Genomic DNA, 24,269 nt, shown 5'->3' with positions numbered 1-24,269 from the left:
TCTCTAATACACTGGTGTGGTCTCAAGTCTCAACTGTCTTTTCTATCGCATACAAACCGAGTCCAATCAAACCGAAGAAGTAAAACGAACTAAACCAACATTATTTTAAATTCCTCTATTAATTAAGAATCAAAACCGAATCAGACCACATTTCTAATTTAATTAAAATAACTGAACCGAGCCGATAATTGAATGTCAACCAACTAGCGTATTTTTATTGCAGAAATAGATATTATCGGCGGGTCTCGCGATTGCCGGTGAAGATTAAGAATAGAATTCTAGGGTTACAACGATGACGGAGACTGAAACAATCGCCGCCGCGATTAATCAAATCGACGAGAAGAAGCAAAAGCTGAAGAAAGCCTTCGACGATCTCCAATCACACCGCTCTCTCCTCTCACCTTCTTTCCCCCTCTCCTGGTCCGACATCGACTCCCACTTCTCCTCTCTCCAATCCTCCCTCTCTAACCGTTTCCGCCTCCTCCAATCCCAACCGCCTTCACCGAACAACGCTTCCCCTAGAATCGAAACCGCCGATGATCCAGAGCCACCGTTGGTGGTTATCCGCCCCGAGCTGAGAGCCTTATGCGAGAAAATGGACTCGACCGGTCTAAGCAAGTTTCTAGCCGATCACTGGGACGACGACGCGATGCCTAATCAAGAGCTCTCCGCAGCGTTCCGCTACTCACCAGATCCGGCGACGATGGTGCTTAACGCAATCGATGGCTCGAGCAAGGGCAAATCAGTTGACGTAAGGAGAGTTTTCGTTTTGCTAATGGAAGCTTTGATTGAAATTAACGATAAAAACATCACTCTCGATACGAAAGAGAAGGCCAAGAAGGTTGCTGATAATTGGAACACGAAGATAAATAACAAACCTTTCGAGGCGTTGTTGTTTCTTCACTTACTCGCAGCGTTTGAATTAGGATCCGAGTTTAACTCTGAGGAGCTTTCGCGTTACGTGGTGATGATTGCTAAGTACAAGCAATCGACTTTGTTGTGTAACAAGATTTGTTTAGATAAGGAGAGAGTCGGAGAGGTAATAACGAAGCTTTTGAGTATTGGGAAACCGATCTTGGCGGTGAGGTTTATGTACGAGTGTGGGAGGACTGACGGGTTTGAGCCGGTCTCTGTGTTGAAAGGTTACGTTAAGGAGGCGAGGGAAGCTGCGGAGAGAGTTTGTAAGGAGGATAAGTACTCTCTCAAGTCGCAGAACGAGGCGACTGATAAAGAAGTTAGTGCGTTGAGAGCGGTGATCAAGATCATCAAAGATCGGGGCCTTGAGGCGGAGTTTTCTGAGGAGAGGGTGGAGGAGAGGGTGGAGGAGTTGGAGAGACAGAAGGCGCAGAGGAAACGTAACGTGGAGCCGCCACAGCCGAAGCCGAAGGGGAGAAAGCGGCCTCGTGATCGTACACAAGTTTATAGACAAGAAGCTGGTGGTGTTATGATTGAACCTAGTCATCATCATGGCTTACAGTTGAACCCTTTTGGTGTTGTGAACCCAGCACGTGGTGGTATTATTGGCCCTTACACGAACCAATTAGCTCCTGGGCTCTATAACTCAGCTGCACCTCCTCAATCTGTTTACTATGGTCAGCAAACTGGATTTGTGATGCCGCCGTTCCACCCAGCTTATTATTCTCAGTAGCTGCTAATAGTAAGATATTTGTCTCCTGGAATTAAAATATCGTTGAAGTGATGTCTGAGGAAGGAACTAATTACAGTCTTGACTCTCCATTTCTCTTTATGTAAATGATAAGTAAGCAGTTTTTATCATGGAGTTGGTCTTTATCTAAATCTCTTGATAGAGTTTAGTTCTTGAAAGTAATAAATATTGTTTTGACTGTGTTTGCCATTTCCACAAATAGTTAAAAATACAGTTTACACAATACAAACACAGCAGAAGTAAAGTCTCTTACAAGATTAGTCATCGACTCATCAACAATCCCATGAAACAAGTGGTTAAATAATTTTCCACTACTTGTTTTTGTCGCTGTTGGTATTGTCCAAATTGTCCAAACTGCCTTCTAGAACTGCTAGGAGTGCAGCAAGCTCTTCCACAGGGACTTTGCGAACATCCTTTCTCACACCAACGTCGTAAGCCACACGACCAATACAGTATTTACTGTATTCCGCCACAGCCATGGCTGCGAAACCAGTAGTTACAAGTCCAAACGTCGTCGTAACAGCCCTGGTTGCAGCAGAAACCACCATAGCTGGAGACACCGCCAACGAAGCCGCTTGACCAGCAGCCCTTCCCACCCCTAAAAACCTAAGCGTCAAAGAGGCAAGACCGCCTGCTGCACACACCGAGTTGACCTGGCTGCTACTTCCAGACTTGGTGACCGAAAAAACAAGCAGACCAGTTTTGCAATAGATAGCAAAATCCTCACAGTTGTTGTCCAAGAGATGGTACTCACCAAACCCGTTTCCAGACAAAAGGTACCTCGCGCGGTGAACGACTTCTTCAGGAGGATCTGAAGTTGCGGTAGTGCAGGTACCGCCTCGCTGTTTAGCCACAAGGATAGCCTTGGAGACATCGTACTGGAAGAGATAGAGGCTTCCCCCGGCGAGAAAACAGTCGAGACAAGAAGAGATTACGCCATCGAGAATCGATTGATCTCCGCAGTTAGGACAAGGGTTGTCTCCTCCGTGACGAGGGACTGAAAACTGGATGATCTTGTCCAGATAAGTACCGGTTCCGATCTCAAGACCACCTCGACGAGTAAAGTGAATGACTTTACCGTCTCCTACATAGATTCCTACGAAATTGCATGCACAGGACCCAGAAAAAAAAGGGAAGCTAAAGATGGCGATCGAGACTAAAACGAAAATGTGGATAAGAGAGAGTGAGAGAGAAGAGAGAAGGAGATGGAACCGTGATGGGAGTAGATGTAAGAGCGCCATGAGTAGATGTGATCTCCGGCTTTGAGCTCATCTCTGGAGATCTTGTTGGAGAACAATCCCATCTTCTTCTTCTTGTGTTCCTGACACAGAAGATTCACTTTTGCTTAATGAGTTAGGTTTTCTGATTTTCTCTCTCTCTTTTCTTTATTATTTAAAGTTACAAAATTTATTATATGCCCTTATACTATTAGGTATTTGTAAAATAACCCCGAAACTACGGAATCTACTAAACAGCCAGCAAATTAATAAGAAAATAACAATATTTTGTAGAAATCACGTTGTATTGTTGGACTATATACAGTTGTTGGATGCTTAGTTTGTAATTTACATAATAAATTGTTGGAATCTTATCTTGCAAATATTGGTTAATTGGACAATTATTTTGCATTTTCCATTTAAGTGTTAATCTCGATTGAAAAGCAGACTTTACTTCCGAATAAAATTTATAGTTTAATTCCAGTACGGATCAAATATACTAATAGATTAGTCCTGAGTCCACTACAAGTCTAGAATAACTTTTCTTTTGGTCGACCACTAGAGTTACTTTAGTTGTCTAGTAGTAATTGAGTTGGCTTTTATATAAAATTGAAACCGTGTTTTCTTCTTCAGTAAGCAAAACAAACCTTACCACTGTACCCAAAAACCATTTCGTAACAGGCATTGGAAACACCTAACATTCACATCTCTTGCGTGGTTATAACGAGTATAAATAATCAACAGTTTTTAGAGTTTAGTTTATGATGCGGCCTTCTTTCTCTAGGTGAAAACACGGGCTGCACAATACAATCAGAACAGAAGCAAACAGTTATTAGTTCACAGCTAGACACCGATTAATCAGATTGGTATCTTGTATTTGTTTTTTTCACTCGGTTAGGACAAACCGGGTTGGAATTAATGAAGGAACTTAGAATATTAGAATTCAACAACAAAAACAGAAGCAAATTCTCCATTCTACAAAGCCAACTAGGCATCAACATCAAAACTTGGAACCGGCAATGCTCAACCAGCCTTCTCTTGGTGAATCATATAACTTTCTTTAACATGGCACTGAGCCTCTCCACGGGGACCTTGATAACATCAACACGTAGCCTTGCTGTCATACCTACGTCACTAGCAAGGAGACTTACGTCACCAGCAAGGCGACCATAACAGTACGCACCAAATCCGACCACAGGTAACCCACTGAAACCAAGCACGAGTGCAGCAAAATTAACTGAAACAGCCGAATTGACTTGACCACTGGTTCCAAACCTAGCCTTATTGCAGACCAGTAAACCAGTTTTACAGTAGATAGCAAAATCTTCACAATTGTTGTCTGTGACGTCATAATCACCAAACCACCCATCTATAAGCAAATGAAAGTTTGCACGGAAAAGAACATCCTTAGGAGGATCTGAAGGTGCTAAAGTGCAAGTACCACCTCTAGGTTTAGCAAGAAAGGCAACCCAAGATACATCGTACTTATAGAGGTAAAGATTTCCTCCAGCAAGAAAGCAATCAAGACAAGAAGTAATGACCTTGTCACCTTTGAAGCTGGAATTATCTTTGCAAACCAGACACTGAGGATAATTAGGAGATGAATTAACGACTAACTTGTCCAAAAAGGTCCCGGTTTCAGTTTGTCGACCACCTCCACGAGTGAAATGTATGACTTTGTCATCGCCTACATAGATTCCTGCAAAGGGAGAAACATTCAATAGAAACATAAACCAAAAAGAAACATACAAACATATAAAGGGAAGTGAGTGAGGGAGAGAACCGTGGTGAGCATAGACGTAGGCAGTACGCCATGAGTATATGTGATCTCCAGGCTTTACTTCTTCTCTGGAGATTTTATTTGAGAATAGTCCCATTTGGAAACTTCCTGACCTTTTTTTTTTCTGTCCGAGCTGTGTGACTTTCTGTCTTCCTGTTTCCGCATGCTCAAATACTAGTTTGATCTTTTTAGTTATTGGACCAAATGCTCAACCAATCAAGCTAAAGGTTAATAACTTCTTATGATTTTCGAATTGGTCAATTCTCAAATGACAATTCTCTCAAATAGTTTTGTTTTTAAGTTTTTATCACAAAAATAAACTTAAAAAAATAAAATGACCAAAAATTTTTTTTTTTAACTTTTTATATTTTTTTTATTTTTAAAAATTTGAAACCCTATCCTCAAAACTCTAATCCTTAACTCTAAACTCTAAGTTTAAATTAGTTAACTTAAAGTAAAAATCTTTTGGTCATTTTAACACTTTAATAAAACTTATTTTGATCATTTTTTTCATTGGAAACTATTTTTGTGACAAAAACTTAAGAATGACTATCATAGAGATTTCTCATTCTTCGAATCATAATTCCCATTTCTTCTATTAGCTATTTAGAGACTTTATTAAATTCTTTGAACTTTCAGATTTATTGGTTATCTCAGTTTATTATTAAGTATTTTTTTGTAAATTTTTTTATATGATTAAACCATAACCCAAAATAATGGTACCAGATTGTTTCTTCTCTGCTTATAAAGTTGGGAGGTCAAGCCAAATAAATAACACCAGCACCCATCAGGGTTTAATCTTTCAAAGAGGAAAAATTGCAATAAATAGAACCAATATTCCGGTGTTTCAAGAAAAGAAAAAAAAATAGAATATACAAGAAATAAATGTGTTTAAAAAAAAGTATATAAGAAATAAATAAAACAGAGCCAAGAGAAATTCAAATCAGAAAAGATGCTATCGAAGACTTAGAGAGAAGTCGAGAGCGTTTAAGAGAGAGAAACCAGATCAGAGATTGGGATCCGGCGTTCGGCCGGCGCGTGAGCGTCTGTGCCGGCGCCGGAGCCTTTCCTCTTCTTTTCTGTTTGTTTCTTTTTGCTTCTTCTGCGCCGTCCCTCCAAGATCGCTTTGTCTGAGCTCTGGTTCCGCAACCAACCGTCATCGGTGGCTCGGTGGTTAGAGTAACGACGCGATCGATTGGAGGCTCCGGGTGTAGATGGAGCGGTTTGAATGTTCAGGTACTGGCTCTGGGAGAAAGAGGCTACCCTAGATCCGTCGTCGTCAATTTCTTTTCGGGAAATGGAGGCTTGCTCAGATCCACCGTCGCCGGTTCTAGTTTCCGGGAAGGAGAGACTCACTTAACTCCGCCTTCGCCGGCTTTTGGTCATGGAGAGCGGAGACTCGCAAAGCTCCACGCTGTCGTCTTTGGGTCCCTTAGTTTGTTTTGGTTTTTTTTTTCCTTCTTGTTCGGTTTCTGGGTGGTGTTGGTTGTTGTGCTTGCCTTTGCGGTTATGTATGTGTCTAACGGAAGAGCTCTCAGAAGAAGATGATGCTCTCCGATAAAGAAGACGAAGGCAAGTGAAGAAAGAAGAGTTTGGTTTCGAGATCGCGATGGTCGCGATGGAGTTCTCGTTCCGGTGTGATCCGGCGAAATTGCAGAGTTAGTGTGGCCGTGTCAGTGATTACGGCGCGGTATACTGCTGCTAGGGTTTCCACCTGGTTTGGGCTGTAAGCCTATTAGGATTGTTGTGAAAATTTGGTCTGTTTATTTTGGGTTCTTTTGTTTTGTTATTTGTATTTAACAATAGAGATTGATCGAGTATAGCAGTGTAACCTCATCTTTAGATGAAAAGTTTTCACCCATTTCTTAACACTGCCGATTATACGGTTGTACTTGTACCACAAACAAAGACTGTAAAACAGAGAAAATAACATTTGATATCAGTAGAGAGATACTGCACTCTAACTTAAGAGTGTCAGGCTTCGATCGCGTTTCTGACGAGTATAACTCGCTTCCAGATCTTACCACGTGTCATTCTGTGATCTGTAGAGGACTGGAATTAATATGATACAAAGTCTTACCATGCACCGTACCGCACTCTATAAATTGGCTATATAATTTATTTATTAATTTTAATATTTATAAACGTGCTGATAAATAATCTCGCATCGAGCCTCTCGCCCCCGCCCCTCTCTCAAATCCTTTCGTCTCTCCAATCAAACGAATTAGGGTTAGGGTTCCCATCTCCGCCGCCAATCAAACGATGACAGGCAAGGCGAAGCCGAAGAAGCACACGGCGAAGGAGCTCCAGGCGAAAGCCGACGCAGCGCTGACCAACAGAGGAGGAGGTAAAGCTGGGCTCGCCGACCGGACCGGGAAGGAGAAAGGAGGCCACGCGAAGTACGAGTGTCCTCACTGCAAGATCACGGCGCCTGATCTGAAGACGATGCAGATCCATCACGAGTCGAAGCATCCGAAGCTGCCTTACGAGGAGCCGAAGAATCTCCACGAGGTTCTTGCTGCTCCTGAATCGTCCAAACCTAAACCTGGAATCAGAGGAAGCCTCAAGAAGTGATCTTGGTGATTTGTATCGATTTCCTTTTTTTAATTTATAAAATTGTGATCTTTATTTTGGGTTTTCTATGTGATAAAATGAAAAAAAACTGCAACGATGCTTGCTATTATATAAAAAGGTTACTGATATCTATTATGAATCTTCTGTTTTTAATTATGTATTGTTTTATATTTAGCTGAAAATTCTCTCATCTGGTTGATCTTTGGTGAAACGAGCTTCGAGTTTGGTTATTTGATTTCAATCTGTTTGTTTATATGCGTGTGTGTTAGCAGACATGTTAGTTAAGCCAATTCTGCTAGTGAAACCTGTGAGAATTTGAGGAAGAGATTAGTACTTTAATTTTGTGTCTGAAAAGCTTTAGAGAAACAACATTTGTGTGTTCAAAGTATTTGCCTCCCCTTTTTTCAAGCTTCCAAAGGCATCTAGACGAGTTAGATGTGGTTATGGTCTATTTTGACGAGAAAGAATCTAATTCTCATTGCGCTTGGAATTGATTACATAGTATCTGATCTTTCCGACGACTTGAGTAAACAGAATCAATGCTTTATAGCTTTTCGTGTGTTATTATTCTTCGGTTGGTGGCACAGGTAGAAACGCAATTTATTTTCCACTCGATAGTTATTCATTCTTTTCGCACGATAATCGAATTTCGAATACTCAACAAGACGACAACTTTATTTTTGAGATGTGAAACCAAAACACGACTTCTTTAATCCATTTTCCTCTTTCGGGCTATAATGGGTCTTTTAATGGTAATTGTTTTACCTGGCAAAAGAGCAATCCAGTTTGTAATATGACAGATCTTAATGAAATGAACAATTGTCAACCACTATCTTTGAGTTTTTTCTGTAACTGACTTGACTAATAATAATTTAAACAAAACAAAATCGACATGTGTTGTTAGTTTCTTAAGGAATCCAATCTGTAAATTTCTCTAGGCTGTAAAAGAAAAAGATCAAATCCCTCTGTTGTAGACGTAGTATAGAGAATCTAAAAAGAGATAACGATATAATCCTCCGATTTCAAAACTTCTGTTCACCACCCTTTGGTGGCTTGAGGTTTGTGCTGTTCTTGGACAACAACATTCTCTTCCTGATACAGCAACTTTCTCCTCTTCAGACCATAACCATTGTACTGGTAGATTATGCTGTACAGACATTGCCTTAACCCGTGCACATCGAACTCCTCTATGAACCTTAAATCTCTTTGTCTCCATTTCAAACCCGCACACTTCTGGTATTCCTCGAGAACAGATGATAAGCACCAGTTCTGCACTTTCCTCAAGCATCCCACAAGACAACCTGTCCTATGCTGCGAGACAAAATACAGAGACACCATTAGACCTCAACCTATTCTCAACCCAAAGCTTATGAAACCGGATAAAAAGGGTTTGGGGCTTTACCTTTCCTTGCTTACAGTGGATGAGAATTGGATGGTTTCTAACATCTGTACCCAAACAAAAGGAAGAAACTAAATGAGAGATCAAAAAGAGAGAAGATAACAAGACATCAAAGGATCTCTCTTCTGATTCCTTACCAACAAGTACTCTAAGAGCACTCAAGACTGTATCCTTTGGCATAGGAGTTGGAGGATCCTATGGGTGCGTAAAAAAAACACAATCCAAACTCAGAAAACTCAAAGACGCTATACAAGCCAGGACAAGACTCAACAGGAACAAGACATGAGACAAAATGAAGCTAAATATAAGCCAACAACTGAAGAGCTCATTAAATCCAATTTCTTCAATGATAAAAAGGTCTACAGAATATCAGCAAATGAAGAAACCATATACCGTTTTGCCTTGGATACCGAACTGAAAAAGCTTGATGTTGTTGGATTGAAGAGACTTTAGATTCTCCTCAGGGTATGGTTCAGGACACAGATAACTGTTTTCCATAAAAACCCAACAAACAAACAAACAAAAACTTGTTTTTTTTTTTGGTTGTAATCCAATTAAGCAACGAGAGTGAAAGAGAGAATCTTTACATGAAAGATTCTTCTTTTGATGAAAAAAACAAAATCCCAGGAGATTCAGAATCAACATAGAGAAATAAAGAGAGAATCTTTACATGATGGATTTAAGATTGAGTGTCGATAAGAAACCGAAATTCTCGAGCTGAGGAAACCCAGATCGGTAAACTCCGTCTTCCACCATCGAGAAATTCGCCGGCGGAATCGAAACCTCGCCGTCGTCGTTATCATCCTCGATTAATAAACCCATCAATCTCAATCGAACCAAATCAGTCCTTGTTTCTCTCTCTCTAACGGTAAAGAGAGAGAAAGTGATGGCAAAAGAACAAAAACTCCTCCACAAATCTAGAGAGAGAGAGAGAGAGAGATTAAATTGCTTTAACAAAAAAAAAGTTTTATTTTTTAAAGGATTAGTGGGATAATCACATCAAAAGTGGGTTTTAATTTAGTCTTGAAAAAGATTAACGGAGATTTAGGGATAAAGATAACAACTTAAAGTTGGGTTTAGTTTTACTTTTAAGGAATGTTTTATCTGTAATCTCCCAAGATTATGACACATCCTACGAATCTATCTGTTTGACTTGACAGATTGTCAATTTTTTAGAATTTTCTATTTTTTTGTTCCCACAGCAAGTCATTGTTTGGTTCACGAATCAACAACGGTTTCTAGAAGTTAAAATCATCTTTTGTTTTGTCTAATGGTTTGATAAAATCATATATTTATGACAATAAACATTATAATAGTATGAAGTTGTAGAATCAGATTTAGTTGTTTTTTTTAACATTCCAAGTGCTTTGTTGACTATATTTCAAAATCATCTGAAGTGCCAAAAATGAAAATCCTCAGTACCATTAATAATATCAGAAAATAAGTCTAAACTTAACTGACTGAAAATGCCTCCAATAATTTATTTTATAATAATTCATGATAGTATTCTGCTTAATATATTCTAAAACATTAAAATTATTTTATAACAGTTTGCGCATTATATCATATTCATTTCTTACTATTTACATACAAACACATTTAGATATTATATATAACCACTATATACTCCAATATATATATACGGCATATCATACATTATATTTATAGATCAGATATCCCCCATATCGGCCATATGTATCAAAGTATGTCTAGATTCGCGTACAAAACATAAAATAAATTTAAATAGAGGAAGTGAATTTATAAAGTTGGTTGAAGATGAGCAACTCCTGCGGTGGCGTCTTCTTTTGCAGCGGCGGCTGCGAGCAACTCCGGCGGTATGAGATCTTTCCATTCTCTACTGCTTTCCCAACCAATGTGCGATACATGTTTTACGTTTGTCGGTGCTCCTATCTCCATTAGTCCTGATGTCTCTCCTTCTTCACTCTCTTCTTCTTCTTTGTAAGCTACTGTATTAACATGAAGCAAAAAAAAAAACATATATAAAAAAGTGGGTCTATCAAGTGTTTACTTTGACAATATTAGATAAGATTACCAAAGAGTTGAGAAATGGTCTTGAAGCTCTTGAAAAGCCGGTTAATACCCGTAGATATCTCCGGTTTAGATACCGCTAGGAACTTGAATACATTCTTCATGTTTTCTTCCTCCTCTTGGTCACGAATCCCTTTCGAAAACACATCAATATATCACATAAAAGATACATGCATGGGATTTTACCTTAATACATACACTACAATATCTATGAATAGGGAAAGAACCTTGAGAAGAATGGTGGTGATGATGATGATGCTTAGAGAGAGGAGATAAAACGTCGACGCTTGAGTCGGAGATACATCCGACGGAGAAAGGAAGCACCACAAGTCTCTCCATTCTATCTCTCATTTTCTACCAAGCCTTTCCTTTTACATTACTTATATTCATATTGCGTATATATACTATGAAAATGATAACCCACCAAATGTTTTAATGTAATTCTATATTGTTTTGTTTATAAACTTTGTTGGAATACAATTTGGTGGTGGTCGTGTTATGTGTTCTTCTGACTTTGTTGTGAAGTTACAATGATGTTAACGTGTGCACATGAAGTTACGGTTCGCTAGAGAAGAAAGTGATAGCTTTAGTTTTATTTTCTTCTTTTCTTTTTGCATTGAGTTCAACTACTGTTTGGTAGATTGTTTCTTTTAGTGACGTATCCTTTGCAAGTACATTTGATATTTTGAAAACTATAATACTGTATATATGCATTATGTAAGAATTGAGTTGTATCAATACATTTCTCATCGATCAATCTTATCCAAATTTTACACACTTGCTTTTTATTATTTACAAAAAGAAAATTCCTGTAACTAAAAAATATTTTTAACTTCAGATGGAGGCTATAATGAATGCTCAAGAACTCTATAATGTATGCATAATGATTGGCTAAAATGATTAAAATGTACATTATGTGTTACATCCCCTTGGAACCAAGCAAACTATTATTATAAAACATGAACATTGTCCTCAGCAGAATATAACACCAAATGTTATGATGCCAAGGCCTTCTTTTCTGTACTTTTATATCTATCTATATATATATAAAGTAGGCTTGTGCTCTAAGCACAGCCTTCCACATCAGCAGGAAGAGGGGGGCAAGTTTTGACACGTGGCGTTTCTCTATCCGAACAAAAGACGCTACTTTCGTTTCTTTTAAATCTCGCAATAGGCCCTACACGATATTTGGTTTTAGGCACTGACCCATTAGAGTTTAGGCTCATCAAACATACCCTAAAGTTTGCCGTCACTGTTTCCTGTGTAATCCAATCGCCTCTCAACCCCTCTCTGTTGATTCGCATGCCAAACGTTAGCAAATTAGCAATCAATCAATGACACCCACTACATGATCTTCAATGGCTAATTACTTCCTTCTCAAACGCTCTGAGTATAAATATACGGGGTGAGATTGTTGTGAAAACTTGATTTTAGTGGCTTGGAGAAGGATGAAATGAATGCACATCAATGGAGGAAAGCTCAAGAATCACTTGTCAGTCTAGAACGAAACGATGTGGCTTCTGTTTACTCAATCGTTAGGTATGATTTCTACATATACAAATCAGTTCTGTTTATTTCATCTTTTTCAAGTTGCTTCAATATCTTAAACAGAAGAGGCATATGCCAATGATAACCTACGTTCTCAGTTCTTGTCAGCTGTATCATCCTCTCTTGATGGTTTTGATGATGCAAACGCCAGCCTTCTTAATTCCATTGATAGTGAGTTAACTAATTCCTTTTAATTTACAGATTCTGATCAAATATTATTTGTTGTTTTGTTGAAAATTTACCCTTTTCCTGTCAGCTTCGTTGAAACTCGATAATGATACATGTGCTAAGATCAACTCCATGATCATCTCATGCTGTTAAGACTTGATAGGGCTCAAGATGATCACAGTGACAAGATCGTAGAGATCACATACAACTCATGGAAATATCTTCTTGGTTAACACTTGGTAAGTTCAAGATTTCAATCTCAATAAAACACCGGAGCTTGGTTCCACTTCTTGGGTTCTGCAGTACTGAACGAGACAACATGAGACATCTTTTGCACCAAATAGCTGCCATCGAAGCATTCTGCTACAACAATATCAAGACTGTTTTTTTGTTCCTGAGAAAAAAAAGCAAGTCATATAGAGTGAGGTACTTGCAATTCCACTTTTTCTGAATACTTTTGCAACAAAAATTTAACTTGATGCATTGTTTTAATAGTTCTTATATTTGTGGTGTAGGATTAGTCAAATCAGAACACATTCCATATCTCATTTCTAACTCTATAGTAGAGGAAGAAGTCTCAGGTATATATTTCTTTGTCATCTCCAGTCCTCTTCCTGTTCAAAGTATGAAGGCTGTCTCAAGAACGGAGATTTCAATTTCATCATACTTTAGCACGTTGACAGCCTGATCTTTTGAAGAGAGAACTAGATTTGTATCAGCTGCAGTTGTACGTCTACTGCGATAGAGAGGACACAAAAGAGGCTAGCTAAAAAAACAGAGATCTGCAGTAAGTTGACAAATTAGGAAGCTAGATTTTGATGTGTTTGCTTCTCCGAAACTGTATACATTAAAAGATTTGACCTGTCTTAATACAAAAAGAGTCTTAACAGCAAACGTGTTCTAATCATATAAGCCCATATGTGGAATAAGTATATGACTGTACTGTGTACACAAGGATTTGGTCAATGTGTTTTTCGATATATTATTCTTTCCAGACTACAATTCTTCTTCTCTGCATATTCTTCTACCAAAGTCATTAGAAAACTATCAATCACAGTACTACGTTATAAGATATAAATACAAATCGAATTCATTTCAGTTAATAACACTTGGTTCATCAATAATCAATTGGTATGATAGCCGCATGGAGTAAGTTTGCAGCAATTTACACACCACCGAATTCATATATTCAATCAAAAATGCACCCACTACAACTTAAAAAAATCATTTTCCAGACTGCTTACAGTGGATATGGACACAACAAAGCAATGATTTGTGTCCTAAAGACTATCAGTATTTATAAGTCAAGGAACGTTGAACTCTTCTTTATGAAAATAGATACACTTTGAGATAACAAATTCTTTTTATGATAAACTCATTAAGTGAAGTATATAATAATGATATACATAAAAACAAGACGTAAATACAGCTAGATATTTGTATTGCTTATGGACAGAAGAATAATATACTAATTTTATTTCTTTGTTGTATTCACATAATCCCCAAAATGCATGCAAGCCCACGACACTACATATACAGATATAATAAAACATGCTTAACTAAGTAATATCCAACAAAAACAAATAATTAAACTATTCGGTTACGAAGAAACACACATGGTCTAAATCTAAAACATAACTTAGAGCTAAATTCCACAAGTTTATTTTGGCCCTATGTTGACAGTGAGTTCGACGACTCGATGATCACCCTTATGGCAAACACCAAGGCTCCCCGACCAGCAATCACTACCTTTCTTCTAGATACTAAAATTTCGAAAGAACAAATCTAAATAAAAAACATTATTTCTATTTAAAAAAACATTAATTTTTTAAATGGATAAAAAATAATCCAGCAGACAATTGTGGTTTATAACTATTAACCAAATGACCACTTCGATATTAGAATGAAATAATTAGAAGGTTGATTGTCAGACCAAATGTTTAAGAATACATTTATTACAAACCACAATAATATAAATACAAATTTCGATCACTATACTTTACAAAATCAACCACCCCGCGCGAATTTCTATACTATAGCTCTGTTCGTTTCATCGCCGCGGAACGCAGCGGTAGCGTCAAAAAATTAAAGCTTTAACGATAGCAACACAGAGTACAGATGAACCACGGCTGACTGATTTTGCAGTCGTGCGTCAACAAACGGAGGATAAAACAGACGCAGAAAATATCAGCGGCATCGGCTTCTCATTGCTTGTGTCTCTGGAAGTCCACAAACGATTGCCGCTGCGTCAAATTACTCTATTTTTGTCTCGTTCACCGTACATTATTTTGCCGCTGCCGCTGGATGTGGCGTCTATGAAACGAACAGACCTTATGAGTTTTTAGTTATTAATCCACTCCGCCCACATGAAGCAGTCAATAAATACCTTTCTGTTTTCCACAGTAACACCGCGGAGTTCTGTCTATTGAGGTTTTGGGAGGCCAGAAACATCAACAAAAGCAAGGAACTGATGAGTGTTGACATGTTTGCTCATCGATGAAAACGTAAGCAACATTGTTTTATACTAACCCTCTAAACAATTACATTTTTCCCGATTTATATATGAATATTTTTTTTACCCATGAGTTGCCATGTGGCAGTTCATGCCTCCTACTTCAGTCGATACCTCTCAGGACCATGTCCTTCGTCCACCAGTTGCTTAACTGGGAAAAAATCATCAACTGGTTTGCTTCTTGCTTACGCTGAAAAAAAAAGAAAATCCATTTGTTTTGCTCTCTTCTTTCTCGGTTTTCTCAGTCTTATCGTTGCTTTTGTTTTATCATGTTATGGTTGTATGAACAACTGTTATCTACTGAACAATGATAATGATATGACATTGTTAACTCCAATTACTTGGCGCAATGTTATCTATTTACATGTAAATTTAAGTAGAGTTTGGCAGATGTTCAAACACTAATACATAGAATGTGTTTCTTTACTTTCTCGCAATCAGAATTTGAAAGTACGGAGAGACTGCAAGAACATGATCTGGAAGAGGTCCTTTTAACCAACGTGTGAATTGAGTTTTGATATGTGATTGTTATTATGATGCTCTAATCTGACAGCTCTTGATGAACCTGTCAGAGGAATCAAGATACTTAGCCCACAGAGGGCGTAGATGAGGAAATGCTATATGAAGCCAAGGATTGGCTCTTCCATTGAAATGAACAACAGCTGCACTTTCTGCATCAGAAAAGGTTGTTTTCCCTTGGTACCCGAGACCAAGCATATGCCAGAACGGATCTATTGTCTGGATATGGCCGTGGAAAGCTATCAACCCTGGAGGCAAATGGCCTAGCATGTACTCATAAAATTAGTCATTAGTTCACGACCTTAAATTCTTAATTGGCAAGACAAATAATTCAAACTCGATTATACTAACAACTAACAGATACAAAATGAAACTAATGGCATTCAAAAGAGAAATCAATGTCCGAACCCGGCGTGTAGCGCCGGAATACCCCTAGTATATATATATTTGTCACATTCTTAACCATTTGATACCATGATAAATTGACCACTTAATATGAATAAATACATATAGTTGAACCTTTTTATATGCATAAAGTACAAATGTACAACGAGCCATCTCAATAATTGACTACCACAATCGGTTCACAAAATGCTTTCTAGATCTAACTCATGAGTTCATCTACTATACATAACATATCTCAGCAAGTCTAGCTTTTAGAAAAAGTATAAAACATATAGTAATTATTAGAATAAAATATGGTTTCTATTAGAGTACTTGTGTATAACTAGTTATAATCTTGTAAGTCTGTAACATTGATCTTCCTAGCTAATGAAAATATTTTGGAAAACAAATGGTTAGATAATGTATTGTAAACCTTTTACTCCTAACATACTGTGATCAAGGTATACACACAAAAGTGTGTGTTAAGTTTCATATTTCCGAAAAGAGTTGCAGACAAATGTATGTTAGATTCATGCGACAACAACTGGTTTGTTTTAAAACAAGCGAAGTCGAAACATTTTTTTCGTGTTACAAATGTCAATCATGACTTTTTCTTAATCAACAAGTTCTGAGAGAAAACTCTTGAAAAAAATATTCACTCTTGATCAGAAGAATCATGGTCTTCTTCCTCTGGTTCGACGCGACGCAAAGACGAGTCACCACTTCCCTCGCATGTATTATCGTCTGAATAAATACTTTGGACTTCAGATTTTGAGCTATGAGTATGCTCAAGCCGAGTTTCATGATTCTCCTCCTCCTCCTCCTCCTCCTCCTCCTCCTCATCATCATCATCATCATGAGCAAGACTATTGACTCGCATGCTTGTGTTGTTAGACGAATCATTGTGATTTCTTTCGCTGTCAAACCGCAAAGAAAGCAAACTCTCTCCATTTGATTTAAAGCTGCTTTTACTGCTCAGCCTCTCGTTATCTTCCTCTTCAGAGCTATAACCATACTTTATCTTCAAGCTCTGAGCAGTTGCATTAGTTTCTTCAATAGACCTTCTCCTCTCGCTTCCAGAGTCAGATGAACTGCTAGAGCTTCTAGCTTTCTCCAACTGAGGAGAATCTTGTTCCTCTTCTTGATCCTTCTCTGAGTTTGAATCAGACTCGTCTTCTGAATCATTTCCGTTTGTTTCCTCATCTTGCTTCTTCATACTTCTTGATTCTTCTTCTTGTTCTTCTTCATCTTCCGAGTCTGATGATGAGACACTAGATGCGTCATCTTCCTCTTTCCGAGGAAGTGAAAAGGGAACCACAGAACAAGAACCGTGTCTGCTCAAAGCAATAGACATACTCTTGTCCCTAAACGATGAAACTGGAACCGCGGTTGGAATACCATCAGTAGACATGGAAAGGAAGCTAAGCGCAACCATTACATCGCTTATCAAAGGACGAGCACTTGGTTCATCTTGTAAACACATTGACGTTATCGCCACTGCTTGATTCAACCCTCTCTCTGAGAACTTCTTCCTCAAGAGAGGATCCGCCATATCCGGATATCTAGTTGGATCTCTAAATATCGGTTGTGCCTACGCAAAAAAAAAAAAAAAACATAAACAAATCATCAAAAAAAGATGGCTTCAACGACAAGGAAGAGATGTAGCGTGTTACCCAAGCAACTAGGTTTTGTTCATCGTTAGGTTTAGTAGTGTCAATAGCTCTTCTACCAGTTATAAGTTCAAGCAACACAACTCCAAAGCTATAAACATCTGATTTGATAGTGACCTCGTCTCCTCGAGTGTACTCAGGTGCTGAGTAACCATAAGTGTCCATAACCCTTGAAGAAAGAAACAAGCTGTCACCAGCCCCGGGGGATAGAATTTGCAAACCAAAATCACAAAGCCTAGGGTAAAACTCGTCGTCTAACAAGACGTTAGAAGCTTTCAGATCACGGTATATCACCGGTGGATTCACTTTATCATGTAAGTAATCCAGTCCTTCCGCTGCACCGAACGCAATCTTCATCCTCGTTATCCAATCCATATGCTTATGGCTTGGCTTATGCTCTACATAACAAGCCCCATTGTCATCAGTCTCTAAAACATTGAAGATGTTATAAAAAGGTGAATGTTATTTACCGTAGAGATGGTCTTGAAGGGAAACACTAGAGAAATATTCATAGACTAAAAGCCTTTGGTCTCCATCAGCGCAGTATCCTATCAGCTTGACGAGATTCGGGTGTTGGAGTTTAGCTAATGACAGGACTTGTGCTTGAAACTCTTTGTTACCATGTAGTCCATGCTTGTCTAGCTGCTTCACAGCTACCACCTACACTCACAAAAGCAACCAAATAACTTTTTTTTTTAAAATACTAAGAGGTTTGGAACCGAAGCTACAACATGTAATATTAGTTTCGTCCCATCGAATCATTGAAAAACGTATCTAAAGTTGTGAACATTTTGAAGGGGAGTAATAAACCTGGCCAGTAGATTGAAGGGTTCCTTTGTAAACTCTACCGAACCCACCTTCTCCTATAAGACATTCTTGTCGGAAGTTCTTCGTTGCCATCGCTAGTTCCCGGAAATTGAATGTTTTAAGCGGCGTTTGCTCTGTTTCTCTTTCCTCTATATGTTTCGTCGTCGCCACTGAAACCACGTTTTATCAAGTTTTCATATTCGAAAGTCGCGGGAAAAAAAGAAACTAACAGCTTTTTAAATATATGTAAAATGTTTTATAGACGTTATTAAGATTACCAGGTGGTCTGAAGTCGTGATCATCGTGTTCGTTAACCCCGTTCTTACAAGAAAGGTTTCTGTTCCTTTGTGAATTGAAACATGGAAAACAATTCATGATTATCAGAATCTGAAAAAGCCTAAATTACAATAAAGATTGAATTTTTTGTTTTGTTGAGGGGATTAACGATGGCGGGGTCCTTCAAGAGGTTGAAGGACCCACGTTAATGTGTAATAACTTTCTGTGAGATTGTAATGAAACGAAACAGAGGAAGGTAGATGAGACAGAGAGAGAGAGAGAGAAAGGAATTAAGAGAACCAATCAGAATAACATGAACGCATCCGATGAACCATGCGAGAAGCAGGGGACACAAGTTTTTTTTTTTGTCTTTTTACAAACTAATATGTTCTGTTTTTTTTTTTTTTGCAACTTTTGTTCAAATCCATAAAGCATGGACAACCATCCTTCTTATCATTTACCTTCAATCTAATTTTAAAATCTAGTTTTACTTAGTTGTCTTATCAAAACTTACCAAATGCATTTCATGTTATGTTTTAGTAAAAGACAGTACTGTCTTAGAGTTTGAAAAATCATTATCCTTTTTTTTTTGTCAACGAACCAGATCATCATTTTTTTAAAAATAATATTTTTTTTAACAATCGAACCTGATTATCCTTACTACAAGGAAAAAAATTAATGTTACATTTACACCATTACGAACATGACACGTGTCAGAATCTTTAAGTTTAACCTTCCACTTTCCCCCATCTCTCTCCCCTTTGTTTCATTTCTCTCGTGTCGCCGTCTGAAATTCCTCCACCCTGAAAAACAAAACCTAGATGCTTCAAATCATGGTCGCTTAAAAGCTTCGCGGAGTTTGTTAACCAGCTCCGAAACTTCCAAACAAACGTGATTCACTCCGGATCGAAGATCCCATCATCCTCCCCCATTAGTTATCCAATTTCTGGAAAAAAGGTGAGTTTAGCTTTAATCAATCCTCTCATCTGGAATCTCTGTAATGTTGTTGATTTTGTAAAATGGGTCTCTTTATGAAAGGATGCTCCTTTTTGGTTTCAATTGAGCTTGTGAATTAGGGTTTCGTGTGTTCCGTTACTCTTTTGACTGTTTATGTCTTCTTCCTAGTAGATGCAATGCATAATGGCGGAAGGAGCTTTAATCACTCTAGACTCCGACGACATTTTGGCAACAGCAGATCATCATCATCATCCTCATCCTCTAGCTGTCGGCACAGAGTTTCCCGATGTGGAAACCTGCAGAAGAACTCTAAAAGACTTGGCCATCGCTCTCCACTTCGATCTCCGCATCGTCAAATCAGACCGGAGCAGATTCATCGCCAAATGCTCCAAAGAAGGCTGCCCCTGGCGCATCCACGCCGCCAAATGCCCAGGCGTCTCGACGTTCACCGTGAGAACGCTGAACGCCGAGCACACCTGCGACGGCGTCCGCGACCTCCACCACCAGCAAGCCTCCGTCGGGTGGGTTGCTAGATCGGTGGAGGCGCGGATCAGAGACAACCCTCAGTATAAACCCAAAGAGATACTGCAGGACATAAGGGATGAGCATGGAGTTGCTGTTTCTTATATGCAGGCGTGGCGCGGGAAAGAGAGGAGTATGGCTGCGCTTCATGGTACTTACGAGGAAGGCTATCGGTTTCTGCCCGCGTATTGCGAGCAGATTAAGGTGTCTAACCCCGGGAGCGTCGCGTTCGCGACTGCTTCCGGGCCTGAGAGTTGTTTCCAGAGGCTGTTTATTGCGTACCGGGCGTGCATCTCCGGGTTCTTCAGCTCTTTTAGACCTCTTCTTGAGTTGGATAGAGCGCACCTCAAAGGGAAGTATTTGGGAGCGATACTCTGCGCGGCGGCCGTCGACGCGGACGACGGTTTGTTCCCGCTGGCGATTGCGGTTGTGGATAACGAAAGCGGTGAGAATTGGTCTTGGTTTTTGTCCGAGGTGAGGAAGCTTTTGGGGATGAATACGGATACAATGCCGAGGCTGACGATACTCTCCGAGAGGCAGAGCGGAGTGGTGGAGGCCGTGGAGACGCATTTCCCCACGGCCTTCCACGGGTTCTGCCTCCGTTATGTCAGTGAGAGCTTCAGGGACACGTTTAAGAACACGAAGCTCGTTAACATCTTCTGGAGCGCGGTCTACGCGCTCACAGCTGCGGAGTTCGAGGGGAAGATAGCGGAGATGAATGAGATCTCTCAAGACGTGGCTCGCTGGTTCGAACTCTTCCCTCCACACCTCTGGGCTGTTGCCTACTTCCAAGGCGTGAGATACGGACACTTCGGGTTAGGGATCACGGAGGTGTTGTACAACTGGGCGTTGGAGTGCCACGAGCTCCCGATCACTCAGATGATGGAGCATATCCGTCATCAGATATCGTCCTGGTTCGAAGCGCGCCGGGACATGAGCATGAGATGGAACTCTATACTCGTGCCTTCCGCTGAGAGACGGGTTACGGAAGCTGTGTCGGACGCGAGGTGTTACCAAGTGTTGAGAGCCAACGAGGTGGAGTTTGAGATAGTCTCGACGGAGAGAACTAATATTGTTGATATAAGGACGAGGGTGTGCTCTTGCAGACGCTGGGAGCTGTACGGGTTGCCGTGCGCTCACGCGGCCGCGGCGCTGATCTCGTGCGGTCAGAACGTGCACATGTTCGCGGAGCCGTGTTTCACGGTGTCGAGTTACCAGCAGACGTATTCGGGGGTGATCAAGGAGGTGGCGGATAGGAGGATGTGGAAGGAGGAAGGAGGAGAAGGAGGGTTGATGAGGATACGGCCGCCGAAGACGAGGAGGCCGCCGGGGAGACCGAAGAAGAAAGTGGTGAGAGTTGAGAATTTGAAGAGACCGAAGAGGATTGTGCAGTGTGGGAGGTGTCATTTGCTTGGTCATTCTCAGAAGAAGTGCACACAGCCCATTTGATTGACACCACCACCACCACCACCTTTTGTTTTTCCTTGTTTGTTTTTTGAAATGTAACTTTGTAATGTTTTTAAGTTCGACTTGTTTGTTTTAGAGAGACTTGTCTTTAATGGAAATAATAAAAGAGTTGATGTTACCTTAAACCGGGTTCTGAGTATAATAATTGATCAAGTTGAATTATTATTGAGGATAGGGTTGGTATTTTGAGGCTAAATAAGAGTGTTGACTTTTTGAGTATATCCATTCTTGAAATATTTTTTGGTTAATGGATCCGGTTCTTGATCATGATCTGGCTTTGGTTTACAAGCAGCTGAAAGAATAAACTAGACCCTGGATTTTGTTAGGATAGGTTTGGTATATGAGGTTCGGTACGCGTTTTGACTTGTGAGAGTATAATTAATGATATGGTTCTTGATATTCATGTGGATTTTGGTTAGGAATCGGTAAATTAAATTGAAATTGAGTTTTGTTAGGATTAGTAGTTTCAACAAAACCAATAACTGCACCAGTATCACATTCCAACATAAAAAGAATATTTTGGTTTAGTAGATTTACTTCAGTTCCGGTTCAAACCAAACCCAAAACCTAGTTAAATCAATTAAAATTAATTCCAAATCAGACCATTCGGTTAGATACGGTTTAGGATTAATAAAAAATGGAGTCTCCTTTTTTTAACACGTTGACGCGCACTAACGTTACGACACGCACACGCACGATCAAAGAGGGAATTGCGGGACGCAGCAGCAAATGCGCGAGACGTTTTTAGACCAATTCTACGGAAACGTGATAAATCCCCAATCCATTACATACACAAAGCTCGTGTTCATCAACTTCCCTCTGAAAAATAGGAAGAAGAAAGCCTCGGATCTGCTGCATTCTCTCCAAAGCTCGAGTCAGGTCCTTCTCTCACAAACCGAAAGAAAACCTTTTTATCGTCTCTTCATTTACTTTTCTCGTCGATTCATTCATTATATAACTTGTGGGTATTGCTTTATTTGATCTGATTTGCTCTTTCTCGGTATCTCTCGATTCCTAGTTTGAATAAATGTCAGACCTTTTGCTCTATGTGATGTGGTATAGTCTTAGATGATTACGCTGTTCCGTTGATAGATTTAATCGAAATTTCAATTATAATGTCAATCAATCGCTTACCGTAATATTCATGCCATCCTGAATTGGCTGAGAAGTAGATCTTGATTAGGCCTTAGGCTATGTGGATGGATCGTGAGTTTTAATCACGTTCTGTTTCTCTAGTAACCACTGATGAGTTATATGATCTAAAAAATCAAATCTTTACTTCTCTTTTCTTATTTGCTTATGTAAAGTTTTTAACTTTTTAATGCTATTTTGCTGAAAAAAGGTTAAACTTTTGATGTACCTGCAGAAGATTACCTTAGAACTTTGCTACTTGATATTCAAACATGTCGTCGTCTGAGATAAACAAGAACGAGGTTGACATTGTCATCGGAGCTCTCAACGCCGACCTAACCCAGTTCCTCAACAGCTGGAGACCCTTTTTCTCCGGTTTCCATCTCATCATCGTCAAAGACCCTGAGCTCAAGGACGACCTCAACATCCCTGAAGGCTTCGACGTTGACGTCTACTCCAAGCCCGACATTGAGAAAGTTGTCGGAGCCGCCAATGCCGCCATGTTCTCAGGCTATTCCTGCAGATACTTCGGTTACCTCGTATCTAAAAAGAAGTACATCGTCTCCATCGATGACGACTGTGTCCCTGCCAAAGACCCCAAGGGAGTTCTAGTGGATGCTGTCTCTCAGCACGTGAGCAACCTCGAGAACCCCGCCACGCCTCTCTTCTTCAACACCCTCTACGATCCTTACTGCGAGGGAGCTGACTTCGTGCGTGGGTACCCGTTCAGCCTTAGGAGCGGTGTCCCTTGCGCTGCCTCCTGTGGACTTTGGCTTAACTTAGCTGATCTTGACGCTCCAACGCAAGCTCTCAAGACAGAGCAGAGGAACACTTCCTACGTTGATGCGGTTATGACTGTCCCCCTGAAGGCTATGTTGCCCATAAGCGGGATCAACATTGCCTTTAACCGTGAGCTGGTGGGACCAGCTTTGGTGCCTGCGCTTAGGATCGCTGGTGAAGGGAAAGTGAGGTGGGAAACGCTTGAGGATGTTTGGTGTGGGATGTGTCTGAAACACATCTCTGATCATTTGGGGTACGGTGTGAAAACCGGGCTGCCTTATGTGTGGAGGAACGAGAGAGGTGATGCGGTGGAGAGTTTGAGGAAGAAGTGGGAAGGGATGAAGCTGATGGAGAAGAGTGTTCCGTTTTTCGAGGCTTTGAAGTTGCCTGAGAGTGCGGTTAACGTTGAGGATTGTGTGGTTGAGCTTGCTAAAGCTGTGAAAGAGCAGTTGGGTTCGGATGATCCTGCCTTCACTCAAGCTGCTGATGCTATGGTCAAGTGGGTCCAACTCTGGAACTCTGTTAACTCGAGCGGTTAAAGTTGAATCTATATCTCCCGAGGTTAGGTTCCTTTTCATCACTTCTAAGCTTATTTAATATCATGTTATCATCATGTTTATTTCTCTTTTTTCTTTTTCTAATTATAAGCATGTTTTTTATGAGACTTTTCAATAATGTAAACCTTGACTGATGAAACACATCTCTTGTTAGTTTTGGATGATGATAATATCTATCTTTTTCTTCTGGTTCTTGATTGATTCTGCGGTTTCAATCTTGTAGAATTATAAACATAGATATGCTACTAGTAGCAGTTTTGTATATTCAAAAAGATACATGTGGGGG

The 24,269-nt window shown here is 39.8% G+C and overlaps 9 protein-coding genes and 2 long non-coding RNA genes across 16 annotated transcripts; 5 read left to right on the top strand and 6 right to left on the bottom strand.

The window, feature by feature from the left end:
- The first annotated feature begins 141 nt into the window (after nt 1–141).
- LOC103846334 (truncated FRIGIDA-like protein 1) lies at nt 142–1,776 on the top strand. Its single transcript, XM_009123244.3, has one exon. The coding sequence runs from the start codon at nt 293–295 to the stop codon at nt 1,646–1,648; it is 1,356 nt and encodes a 451-aa protein (XP_009121492.1). The 5' UTR covers nt 142–292; the 3' UTR covers nt 1,649–1,776.
- A 17-nt stretch (nt 1,777–1,793) lies between these two features.
- On the bottom strand, nt 1,794–3,095 carry LOC103846333. Its single transcript, XM_009123243.3, has 2 exons — nt 2,879–3,095; nt 1,794–2,762 (listed from the first exon to the last, which is right to left on the bottom strand). The coding sequence occupies exons 1-2, from the start codon at nt 2,967–2,969 to the stop codon at nt 1,978–1,980; spliced, it is 876 nt and encodes a 291-aa protein (XP_009121491.1). The 5' UTR covers nt 2,970–3,095; the 3' UTR covers nt 1,794–1,977.
- On the bottom strand, nt 3,038–6,143 carry LOC103846332. The gene is made up of 2 exons (XM_009123242.3): nt 4,667–6,143; nt 3,038–4,582 (listed from the first exon to the last, which is right to left on the bottom strand). The coding sequence occupies exons 1-2, from the start codon at nt 4,758–4,760 to the stop codon at nt 3,930–3,932; spliced, it is 747 nt and encodes a 248-aa protein (XP_009121490.1). The 5' UTR covers nt 4,761–6,143; the 3' UTR covers nt 3,038–3,929.
- A 662-nt stretch (nt 6,144–6,805) lies between these two features.
- On the top strand, nt 6,806–7,427 carry LOC103846331 (protein METHYLENE BLUE SENSITIVITY 2-like). Its single transcript, XM_009123241.3, has one exon. The coding sequence runs from the start codon at nt 6,926–6,928 to the stop codon at nt 7,235–7,237; it is 312 nt and encodes a 103-aa protein (XP_009121489.1). The 5' UTR covers nt 6,806–6,925; the 3' UTR covers nt 7,238–7,427.
- A 595-nt stretch (nt 7,428–8,022) lies between these two features.
- LOC103846330 (tyrosine-protein phosphatase DSP5) lies at nt 8,023–9,932 on the bottom strand. Of its 2 annotated transcripts, XM_009123240.3 has the most exons (5): nt 9,307–9,932; nt 9,030–9,123; nt 8,774–8,831; nt 8,640–8,683; nt 8,023–8,548 (listed from the first exon to the last, which is right to left on the bottom strand). In XM_009123240.3, the coding sequence occupies exons 1-5, from the start codon at nt 9,456–9,458 to the stop codon at nt 8,273–8,275; spliced, it is 624 nt and encodes a 207-aa protein (XP_009121488.1). In that variant the 5' UTR covers nt 9,459–9,932; the 3' UTR covers nt 8,023–8,272. The 2 variants fall into 2 exon arrangements, with proteins under 2 accessions (XP_009121488.1, XP_018510769.1); XM_018655253.2 differs by lacking the exon at nt 8,774–8,831 and having other exon boundaries at nt 8,276–8,548.
- Nucleotides 9,933–10,172: 240 nt separating this feature from the next.
- Nucleotides 10,173–11,327, bottom strand: LOC103846328 (CRIB domain-containing protein RIC4). Its single transcript, XM_009123238.3, has 3 exons — nt 10,913–11,327; nt 10,690–10,818; nt 10,173–10,600 (listed from the first exon to the last, which is right to left on the bottom strand). The coding sequence occupies exons 1-3, from the start codon at nt 11,034–11,036 to the stop codon at nt 10,395–10,397; spliced, it is 459 nt and encodes a 152-aa protein (XP_009121486.1). The 5' UTR covers nt 11,037–11,327; the 3' UTR covers nt 10,173–10,394.
- Nucleotides 11,328–11,900: 573 nt separating this feature from the next.
- LOC103846327 lies at nt 11,901–13,403 on the top strand. 2 transcript variants are annotated; one of them, XR_628668.3, is made up of 4 exons: nt 11,901–12,224; nt 12,297–12,404; nt 12,490–12,827; nt 12,917–13,403. It is a non-coding gene; the product is annotated as an uncharacterized LOC103846327 (long non-coding RNA). The 2 variants fall into 2 exon arrangements; XR_628667.3 differs by having other exon boundaries at nt 11,905–12,224; nt 12,332–12,404.
- Nucleotides 13,404–15,145: 1,742 nt separating this feature from the next.
- Nucleotides 15,146–18,949, bottom strand: LOC103846326 (receptor-like kinase LIP1). The gene is made up of 5 exons (XM_018655519.2): nt 18,572–18,949; nt 18,297–18,463; nt 17,957–18,146; nt 17,490–17,884; nt 15,146–17,407 (listed from the first exon to the last, which is right to left on the bottom strand). Exons 1-5 carry the CDS (start codon nt 18,666–18,668, stop codon nt 16,472–16,474), a joined length of 1,785 nt encoding a protein of 594 aa, XP_018511035.2. The 5' UTR covers nt 18,669–18,949; the 3' UTR covers nt 15,146–16,471.
- Nucleotides 18,950–19,268: 319 nt separating this feature from the next.
- LOC103846325 lies at nt 19,269–21,633 on the top strand. The gene is made up of 2 exons (XM_009123234.3): nt 19,269–19,526; nt 19,698–21,633. Exon 2 carries the CDS (start codon nt 19,698–19,700, stop codon nt 21,495–21,497), a length of 1,800 nt encoding a protein of 599 aa, XP_009121482.1. The 5' UTR covers nt 19,269–19,526; the 3' UTR covers nt 21,498–21,633.
- LOC117129205 lies at nt 21,394–23,117 on the bottom strand. Its single transcript, XR_004452843.1, has 2 exons — nt 22,876–23,117; nt 21,394–22,374 (listed from the first exon to the last, which is right to left on the bottom strand). It is a non-coding gene; the product is annotated as an uncharacterized LOC117129205 (long non-coding RNA).
- On the top strand, nt 22,178–24,175 carry LOC103846324 (probable UDP-arabinopyranose mutase 5). Of its 4 annotated transcripts, none has more exons than XM_009123231.3 (2): nt 22,178–22,394; nt 22,882–24,175. In XM_009123231.3, exon 2 carries the CDS (start codon nt 22,919–22,921, stop codon nt 23,963–23,965), a length of 1,047 nt encoding a protein of 348 aa, XP_009121479.1. In that variant the 5' UTR covers nt 22,178–22,394; nt 22,882–22,918; the 3' UTR covers nt 23,966–24,175. The 4 variants fall into 4 exon arrangements, with proteins under 4 accessions (XP_009121479.1, XP_033138492.1, XP_009121480.1 ...); XM_033282601.1 differs by having other exon boundaries at nt 22,191–22,389; XM_009123232.3 differs by having other exon boundaries at nt 22,255–22,476.
- Nucleotides 24,176–24,269: the final 94 nt, after the last annotated feature.

This window comes from Brassica rapa, chromosome A10 (genome assembly GCF_000309985.2).
Source record: "Brassica rapa cultivar Chiifu-401-42 chromosome A10, CAAS_Brap_v3.01, whole genome shotgun sequence".
NCBI classification, from domain to species: Eukaryota; Viridiplantae; Streptophyta; class Magnoliopsida; order Brassicales; family Brassicaceae; genus Brassica; species Brassica rapa.
This window is presented reverse-complemented; position numbering and strand designations above follow the sequence as displayed.